The 10197-nt window shown below is 44.3% G+C and overlaps 1 protein-coding gene across 1 annotated transcript in view; it reads left to right on the top strand.

The window, feature by feature from the left end:
* Positions 1–679: 679 nt before the first annotated feature.
* Positions 680–10197, top strand: part of CHSY1 (chondroitin sulfate synthase 1) — a 77915-nt gene continuing 68397 nt past the window's right edge. The window contains exon 1 of the mRNA XM_060096924.1: positions 680–1022. Within this exon, the coding sequence (XP_059952907.1) occupies positions 700–1022 (323 nt within the window). The 5' untranslated portion in view covers positions 680–699. The remainder of the gene's footprint in view (positions 1023–10197) is intronic.

Here is a 10197-nt window from a genome sequence, read left to right as displayed (position 1 = left end):
ACCGCGCGGGCGCGGCTGGGCGGGGCAGGGCGGGCTCCTCGCCCGCCCGAAGGGTTGATTTTTTTTTGGTCAAACTTTGGCCACGTGAACCGCCCCCCATTCACTTTTGCGCCAATCGGGCGACGCGGACGGATCCCGAGAGGGGCCAGGCTCCGCCGCCGCCGGGGCTGCTTCATAACGCGCCGTGCGTGACGTGAGGCACTCCTGTTGCAATGGCGAGCTAAGCCGGAGGATGTGCTGCGGAGGCGCCGGCCACGAAGAGGACCGGGGCGGGCGCAGCGCCAGCGGAGCCGAGCCAGCTGTGGGACGCGGGCTGGGCGGGACGGGGGCCCGGACTCGGCTGCCACTGCCGTCGCCGTCGCGCTGGCCACTTGCCCCCGAGCGCGAGCGTGAGGAGCCGCCGCCGCCTCGCGCCCGAGCCGCCGCCGGCGCGCGCCGGGCATGGTCCCTTCTTAAAGGCACAGGCCGCAGCGGTGGGGGTGGGCGTGCGGAACAAAGCGCCAGCGCGGGGCCTGCGGGCGGCTCGAGGGCTGCGATGGGCACGGCGGGCCCGGGGCGGCCTCGGCGCTGCCCGGGCCGGGCCTCGAGGCGCTAGGGCGGGCTGGCCTCCGCGGGCGGGGGCGGCGGGCTGAGGGCGCGCGGAGCCTGCGGCGGCGGCGGCGGCGGCGGCGGCGGCCCGGCGGGCGGAGCGGCGTGGGCATGGCAGTGCGCGGCCGGCGCGCCTGGCTCAGCGTGCTGCTCGGACTCGTGCTGGGTTTCGTGCTGGCCTCGCGGCTCGTCCTGCCCCGCGCCTCCGAGTTGAAGCGAGCGGGCCCACGGCTCCGCGCCAGTCCCGAGGGCTGCCGGCCTGGGCAGGCGGCCGCGGCTTCCCATGCCGGCGGGGCGCGCGGGGATGCGCGCGGGGAGCAGCTCTGGCCGCACGGCAGGGCCCAGGATGGCGGCCCGCACGACAGCAACTTTCTCTTCGTGGGAGTCATGACCGCCCAGAAATACCTGCAGACCCGCGCGGTGGCTGCCTACAGGTGAGACCCTGGTCTCCGGGCACCGCCTCCTGCATCCAGCATCCCAGCGGACTGCCCAGCGGGTCCACCCGTGGCCCGTGGGATGGGGGCCTCGCGGGCGATGTTGGGCATTGGCAGCAGAGGTCAGAGGCGGGATGGTGAGCGCAACGCTCAGAAGGAAGGACTTTGGGGTCAGACGGACCAAGGTGGCCCCTCTGGGTGTGGTCCTCACCCTCACTTTCTGTAAGGGACTTCATCTTTTCTTGTCCGAGTCCTCGCCTTTGTTAAATGAGCCCGAATGAACATTTCCCTCGTAAGGTTGTTGGGAAAACTTAGAACAGTACTTGTGATAGTGATGGCAGTGGGGATTACTATTTGAGTCTCTGAAATTTTCACCTTTAGCTTTATAGAACTAGAGCCGATGTAAGTTAATTTCGTTAGAGTCCTTCCACTTGTAGGTTTCACTGTTGGAATCATTTCGGTAAATGGAAGCGGGTACCCACTGCATACTCAACCCCACCAGTCTGTTGAATAATTGGAAAGAGAACCTTTGGGAAAAGCAGTTCCTGGCCCATGGTAGATTTGGTGTTAACTAGCCCAGTTGAGTGATGTGTGTGTTATCCGGTATCTGGGCCCTGGTTGGCCATATGAGTTAGAAAAGTGGCTGGAATCATGTTCAGGATTAACAAAGGGATTAGCCAAAGTAATCTTTAGAAGCGAGAAAGAGAGATGATTTTGGAATGGCAGATTTGTACTGGAATGAATTTGAGGTAGAAGAGGGATTTAGATTCAATAAAGGGATTTAATGGAAACCTTATATGTGTGAACTGCAGAAATGCTTACTCTACAGATAAGATTTGGGATTCATCCAGCCACAGAGCAAACCAATGCGCGGGAGGTCACCTGGGAATGGACTCTTAGAGCAGTCATTGCTGAGCAAGACCAAGCTGGTTGCTGTTGGTTCTTAATTTATAGCCAATATCTTTATAACTTCAGCTTTTAACTCAAGTTCTGGTCTAAATTTTCAGGCATTAGATGTTGTGAGGGGGAAAAGCATATATGGATCTCCCTTCCTTTAAGGGGGGGAAGTAAAGGACTGAAAAGGAAGATGAAAGAGCAGTAGAGAATGTCTGCCCTTTCAGTGCATTGATTCCTTATTCCTGTGTGTTTCCATTGGGATCTTGTTTAAGTCCAGAGCCCAGGTTCTGCCAGCAAGGGTCCTGAGTGCCTGACAAGGTTAGAAAAGGGAGCATAAATTTGACCAAGATCGTGATTTGGGAACCCGCAGATCAAGGTTTTCTCCCAGATCTATCATGAATTATCTGGAATTTTATACGAATTGTGCTTTTTGTTGTTTTTTTTTTGCATTGAAGTATAGTTGTTTTACAGTGTTTCAGGTGTACATGTGCTTTTTGAAAAAAGAAATGTCTGCATCAGAAAATGAGGATGAGCTGTTTACAGCATGATTTTGAAAGTAAATCTACATGACTCCAGTTTGGTGACAAGTCCTTTGAAATCACAACTTTGGGACAGTTACCAAAGTAGTTTGTTCAAATGGTAAACGGTGTGGTTCCCTGCCCCCCAAACAAATACATTTTCATAGATACCAAATCAATATATACAGACTAGTAGGGGTCCTGGTACACCAGCAATACTCAGAAAATGTATGGCAAACTGGACCTACTATTTAACACTTGGAGATAATCTTTTCCCAAAGCCCATGCTTGAGGCTCTACTCTTGGCCTCCTTTCCAAATCTCCTTCCTCATCTTTTTTGGATGTAGGATTTTATCTCATTGTTTATCTTCTTTAAGGCAGTTAGGGAAAAGTAGAAACACAGTTTGCCCTCTGACCCTTCTTTGTGGCAACTCTGCCTTTTTGATAAAACCCTTACCAGGAAATGGTGTATACTATTTAGTAATTCTGTCAGCTTTCCTGCATACCTTTTCTTGTATCTCTCTGATCTTAAGGAGTCATTAGTTGGAGCCTGGGGGTGGACCTGCTTTGCTGGTGAAGGTCCTCTGCTTCTCAGCCTGTCAACCCTGTGTTTAGACTGGCTGCAGGAGATGGCACAAGACGATTTTAGACTTAAGGAACTTTTGGGGAAGGCCAGAATTGGGATGGAGGTTATAGGATGTAACTTATGATTATGGCTTCGCTGTGCTTTGCAGCCTGGGCCAAAAAGTCCACATTCAGCTCTTAAATTGGAAATTTCATGCAGTATACAAGTTGGCTTGCATCTTCTAGCACAAGGTAGAACTCTAGTTTGGCACTGAGTTTTACATCTCCCCTGAAAGGCAGATTCATTCTTTAGCTTAAGAAAAAAACCTCAGTGTTTTTTGTTTTTGTTTATTAAAATAAAATTATCGTTTGGCTTGTGGGTTGAAGGGGATGGCAATGTTTTTAGTAAGATGGTACTATGATGTACTTTTATGCTAGGATATTGAAAATGTCAGAATTCAGATCTAGGGACTAGAAACTGTCTGAGACCCAGAAAGGAGCTAAAGCCTTCAAAAAATTCAAGGAGATACACTTGTCTGCACTAAAGTTGGTGCACTTTAATGATGGAAGAGCCCCATCATTACTGACTTTTACTTTTCAGACCTGCCATATGCTTACAGTGGGGGAGAGGGATCACCAAGAGATGTTAGCAGTGTAGTGACAGCTGAAAGCAGGCAAGAAACAGATTTTAACAAGCAGGCAAAACAAAACTCAAAGTGTAGCCCATCAGAGACAGGCCAAGGGTAACTCCCTCATAGGCACTGAGCAGATACCATCGCTGTTAAGTTGACAGGAGTGATCCTGGTTCATCAGAATGTTCCCATACACTTAGGGTTTGTCCCTTTGTTCAGCAAATACATGCATGGCCCCTTGGGTCTGGACTCTTGAGTGTTGGGGAACACAAGAGTGAAGATGCTTGTTATCATGGAGCTTCTGTTCTAGTGGGAGGGACAGACACCAAAAAGAGGGTTTCAGCTAGTGATGGGTGCTGTGAAGAAAGTAGAGCAGGGTAGGGACAGGGTGGGGTGGTGTCTCTGTTAGGTTGTTGGGGAGGGCCTCCAAGAGTGTGGTGTTTGGGCCAAGATCTGATAATGAGGAGCCTTTGTGGGAATGTCATTGATTAGCGTGCTAGGCAGAGGGAAGAGTTGGTAAATTACAAGGCAGGAACCAGTTTGGAAAGAAACTTGAAGAAGGTCAATAAAAGAAAGAGGATGAGGCCGATAGTGTCTGGTCTTATGGAATTTTACTCTAAGTGAATTAGAAACGCTTTGGAGGGTTTAGATGGGAAAGGGAGGGCTTGCATTATATTCTGAAAAGTTAATCCTTGCTATTGTGTGGAGAATAGATTGTAGGGGAGTAAGGAGATGTTAGGAGATGGTCCAGGTGGAGATGAGCATGGTTGGGACTAGAGTGGTATTAATGGGGATGGAGAGAAGAGGATGGTTCCAGGATATATGCTGGAGCCAGAGTTGAAGATGTGTTGACAGAATGCTTGTGAGGGGTGAGGCAGAGAGGAATCAAGGATGACTTCTAGGATTTTGCCTTGAAAGAAAGGGTGGGTGGTGGTGTCATTTATTGAGATGGGAAAAACTAGAGGAGGAATAGATTTAGGGGGAAGGAGGTAAGTCAGCAGAGATCTGGTTTTGCACAGGAACAGGTGGATGTATCCTTAGCTTTATAAATGTAATGAATTTAAAAAGAATTGAGAAAAGATTTATATCTGAAGTGATTACAGTATGGGAGCTCTGAGATTGTCTTAAACTAAAATTCCCTTAGGGTTCTGGGTAGGGTGGTGTTCTACAAATCAACATATAAGATTTTTTTTTTTAACTCATCCACAAAGTATTTGTGTTCTAGGTAATTTCACTTTAAAGTGGTACAGTGATTCCTCCAAAGTTATTATGCTGGTTAATGACAGTTCATCAGAATCCCTGGCTGGGTTCCTTGTGTCTTTTGTTATTAGCTGCAATTTGTATTTTTTCCATATTTTTTCTTTTTTCTTAGTTACATCATTTGATATACAGAAGTTAGATGTCCATGTAGTTCAGTCTTTTCCTTTCTGGTTTTAGGGTTGTTCTCCCCATAAGCTCAGGAAGTTTGTTGCCCTGGAGAGGTTTTTTTTTTTTTTTTTTTCAAGTAACATGTTTCTGATTCTAGAAGGGGTACAAATCACCTCAACCTCATTTTTACCCCAAATGATACATTGTCTCAGCACCATCTGTTGAATAAGCTCCCATTTCCCTACCAATTTGAAATGCCATCTTCATCATACTCAAAATTCCTGGGTATGTTTTTGGACCTGCTCTTTTGTTTCATTGATCTTTCTGTCTTTTCTTGTGCCAGTACTACCTGTTGAAGTTATTGGAGGTTGAATAATATTTTAATATCCAGTACACAGGTTCTCCTTTGTTACTCTTCTGTTTCAAACATTTCTTGGCTATACTTAACCTGTTCTTGCTGGGAGAGTTTTGGTGCTAGATTTTTTTTTTTAATTAATGGTTTGATAAAAAAGAAAAAGCATTCATATTTAGCTCTTTAGTCCATTTTTGTGCCCAGAACACTAACTTAATCCAACACCTTTTATTTATCTTGATTCTTGCTTCCCTTGCTCTGAAGACGGGGAACTGTTTTGTTCTTTCTCAGAAGAAAGAGGTGATGGTTCCCCTTCTTTGCCCCAGGAGTGATAAAGGGCACTATTAAAGATTAGCATCAGTCTATAGGGAATTGTGGGAAGAAAGTTTGAGAAACACTAGCCTTAGATATAGGAATCTTATTGCAAAATGTTTTATCAGTTAATGGCCTCTTCCTAATGCTTTAAATGAAGGCAGGCTGTTCCTTTTACCAACGTTAACGAGCAGATCTCAGAGTTCCTTCTTTCTTGAACTCAGTAAACCATGTTTATCTTGAAACAGTTTAGAACAAGGCTTGCTTTCTCAGATAGAATTCAGTTTGGCAAAAAAATTACTGAAAGGCTTCTATAATCCAAATAATCAACCTGTAAGTGAACTTTTGGGGCACAACCCATTTCACGTTGTAAATTACCTGTATAAGAAAACTGGTGAAAATTGTGGTCCTGAAAATGACTTTAGTATTATATGTCATGGTTCCAGATCTTGATGCTCTCAAACAGAATATTCCAAGGATAGTTGTAGTTGTCAGTAGAAGAGTATACATGATTGTGTTTTTATTGCATTTCACTTTTCCCCATCCATTAATTAAGCTGCAGTTTTTGAAAATAGATTAATAATTCCATTCCTGCAGAGTTCATCATCTAGGGAAGGAAACAAACAATACTATTGAGTGATAGGGCTCACAGGGTGCCTGGACTAATTACTCTGTGGGTACAGAAGAAAGAGGCCTGCATTGACTTATGAAGGGGATTGAGGTGGGTCTCACTCACATTCTTACCCCTCCTCCCTTGCATAGTCTTGAAAGATGAGCAGGAGTTTTTGAAGCAGAGATGACAACAGTTTCCTGGAAACGTGGACTATCAGGAAGTAGTGAAGGGATGATGAGAAAGGGCTGGGATCTGAGAGCTAGTAATTCCATTAGAAGGATCTGAGAGCTAGTAATTCCATTAGAAGGATCTGAGAGCTAGTAATTCCATTAGAAATTTTTCCCAAGGAATTTAAAGATGTGTTCAAGGATGTATGTTATGAAGTGGAAATTGCAAATATCTTTGGTGTCCTGTGTTAGGAGCTATGGACCATAATTGATTTCACTAATTTGTCCATGCTGTGATCTACTTTTCTAACCTTAAAAAATGATGTGACCACAACACTGTAAAGCAACTATACTCCAATATAAAAAAAAAAAGAGAAAAAAAAAAAGATGTGGCTGAAATGTGTTTATTGGAAGGAAGAGAGGTTCATAATATATCTAAATGAGAGTAGGTTTTAAAATTGTATGCCCAGTATGAGACCATTTTAAAAATCAAACGAAATAAATGTTTGTGTTTGTGTGACATAGAAAAGAAAATGTAAAAGAGTATACATATCACGATGCTGAATGATTTTTCATATTGGCACTTTCTTGTATTTTTGAGTTTTTCTACAATGAACACTTTATAGTAAAGCTACATATCTACAGTTAAAAAAGAAAAAGGAGGTGACAGCTCTTGGGAGGAAATGTGAGTGAAGTTTTGAGTGTGTTAAATTGTAAGTACCTGCAAGACTGCTGAGCACAGATGGCATGTTGGCCCTGGGTTCCCTAGGGTTTCAAGTCAGGATCATTCTTGTTTCAGTAAATGACAGTTACTCCTGCCCCAAAATGTCGGGTTAACACATGTATTTGGTTATTGTAACTGTATTTCCTCAGTTACTGTAACTTCATCCTTCCAGGTGATACTTGGGAGAATCAGGTGACAGCGTTTTTAATGTGAGGATTTTTGTATATTAATATAAGTATTCAGTCAGCCTTCATCTATTATTGTCAGTGTCTTTTTGGCTTCTGGTTCTGGATAGAATTGGAGGAACAAGAAACTAAGTTACAGTGTAAAAGTAGTGAAACTGTTCATCTCACCTTAATTCAGTGTCATTTCCTGAAGTGTTCAGGGCTGCTATATTTTTTCTGTAGTTGAGTACATTTTTCTGTGAATGATTAAAAATAAGGTGTAGACTGCTCTGATTTGATGTGAACTCTGGGCTTGCAAAACCCAAGAATTATTGAAAATGTAGATATTAATGCCATTAAAATGATTGTCTTGTAAATTGAACCTAGGTGCTGATTTTCTGTTAAACTTTGTTCTGTGTGTTTCCAACCTAATACCAGAAAATAATTGGGCAGGATTTAGAGTGGCAGAGGGACCCAAACACGGAATGAGGGTTTCAGAAAGTAACGTTTGAATGAAGTCTTCTGGCCTTCGAAACCAGCCGAGACTCTGAAGGTGTCCTTGACAGGCAGGTCTCAGCCAGGCAGACAGAGTGGGAGGAGGTGGTTGAAGTGGGTGTAAGCCTTCTCTCATTATCTCTGACGACTGTTTTCTCAGCCTTAGCAGTAGAGGTGGGACTGCAGAACAAATGTGGGCAGACAGGTGTGGGGATGAACAAGCCAGTAGGCTGGCCAGTGGAGGTGTTGGAGTCAGACCCCACTTGTGTCCTGGTTTCCATATCTGTTAGCTTTGTGATCTCGGGCAAATTACTTACCTGGCTCTGAGCCTCAGTCTTCTCATCTGTAAAATGTGGGTATCGGTGCCTCTCACACCTCGTGGAGTTGTCATAAGGTTGAGAGTCTTATGCCCTCAACCCACTGCCCTGCACGCCATGACTCCTTTTGGGTGTTGTTGATTGGGAAGTGGCCTTGATGCCAGGGAACACCTCAACAGGGGAAGAAGACTGGCTTGCACAGGAGTTGGCTGTGGTTCAGGGTGGTTTTATTGTTTACATTAAACAACACTGATTTTTTTTTTCTTAGAATTATATTTGAAAACTAATTTTGTTTATACATGATTAAGAATTCGTTGTGTATTTACGCTTTTAAGTGTACAGCAGCAAAATATAAACTATCAATGTATGCAAAGTAGCTCTCTAAGACTTGCAGCTTTGGAAATGGACCACAAGATCAGAATTTGCCTTCTGCCGTTAACACTCCAAATTTTAATTCTTGTGTTTCAAAGAGAGCGTATTTGTGGTCTCTTTGTTGTTGAGTATTTCTATTGTTTGCTGTGAACCTAGGCTCAAAGGGCAGGTTGCTCTTAGCTGTTAATACCTTGGAACTGCCTCCTGGGCTAGTGCCCAGGCTGTTGTTGAGGTGGGAAGCTGTAATCCACCCTCCAACATCTTTACTGGGGGACGGGGGCAGGAAGGCTCTTCAATGCTTGCTTTTACCTTAAGTCTAGTTTTCAGGATTAATGGTAAGGAGTCTAATTTGATTTTTCCTTTAAAAAATTTCCCAACATTTATGATCCCCGTTATATATTTCCCCACCTACTTCTAAAAAGAGTTTGAGGTTGCTCATATCATAAGGTCATATCCAGTGAGACGGTTAAAAATTTTAAAAGAGGAAGCCACATATCCGGAAACCACGTACACGGAAGGGGGAATCTGCAGCTAAGTACCCTGACTGCAGTGCTCCTGGAACTAATGGGCTGAATAAGGCTTATATATCCTGCCGGGGGCATTCCTTCAGTTCCAGGAAAGGCCTTGAGTCCTCACTACCCTGGGTAGACTGTCTGGGAAGACCTCAGTTCTCCCAGGCCCGTAGCTGCTCTGACTGGCAGTATAGAACTGTCCTCCATGTACTTTTTTGGGAGGATGAGCTAAGATTGCTGCTGCATCACATGGTGCCTCCTGTAAGGGTACTCAGTACATTTGCTCTACCATAGATGCAGGGGAGAAACTTCCCTGAGGTCTTAGTATCTGGAATCATTATGTCACCTAACCCCGAACAGTGAGACACAGTCTTGTGACTTCACTTGGTTGTCTGCTGGAAGGCTTATAACTGAATTTGGCCCTGTATTAACAGACATAGAGGCCACGTGACAACAGATAGGTTTTTCCCCCCTGCCCCCCAGCTCACTGGCTTTGCCTGGCCGTGGGTGTAGAGGTGGGTGGGCAGCCCCTACCCTGATTTTGCCCTCCCTGCTACAGGCACCACCTTCATGCCTTGCTCCAACTTTCCTACTTTTGTTTTTCTTTCGCTTAATTTTCTTGCTTATTCTTTTCATCCTGTGTGCATTTTGGTTAAGTTGTCTTAAATCTTTTCTGTAATAGGGAAGAATATAAATGTATACATTTAATTTCTGTTATCTATCAGTTCTGCAGGGGAAAACTATATTCTCCCTTCCTTCCTTGACTCCAGATTCTGAGGTGATTTGATCACATGAGTCTTTTCAAACTTACCACTGTAACCATCAGACCACATATGTTTATAAAACTTATTGTAACTATTAAAGTTTAGAAAATGTGAAAGAAAGTACTCAATCTTACTCCATTTTTCTTTTAGTTTTTTCTATTGATTAGAGTAAAAAAATATTTTTACTACACAAGTAAAATTATCTGTTAAATATTTTTATTTCTTTGGATGCTTTTTAGTTTAAAGCTTTCTCCTGGATTAAAAAAAATTTTTTTTCCCTAACTCTACTTGTTGTAGAAAACATGAAGAAAAGTAAATCCCTTCTGATCCTCTATCCAAAAATAACCATAGTAAACACTTTGGTGTAGAGTTGTACTTTATTTTATTTTGTACGTGTGCTTTTG

This window comes from Mesoplodon densirostris, chromosome 4 (assembly GCF_025265405.1).
Source record: "Mesoplodon densirostris isolate mMesDen1 chromosome 4, mMesDen1 primary haplotype, whole genome shotgun sequence".
Classification (NCBI taxonomy): Eukaryota; Metazoa; Chordata; class Mammalia; order Artiodactyla; family Ziphiidae; genus Mesoplodon; species Mesoplodon densirostris.
The sequence above is the reverse complement of the archived record's forward strand: the minus strand, read 5'-3'. Positions and strand labels throughout refer to the sequence as shown.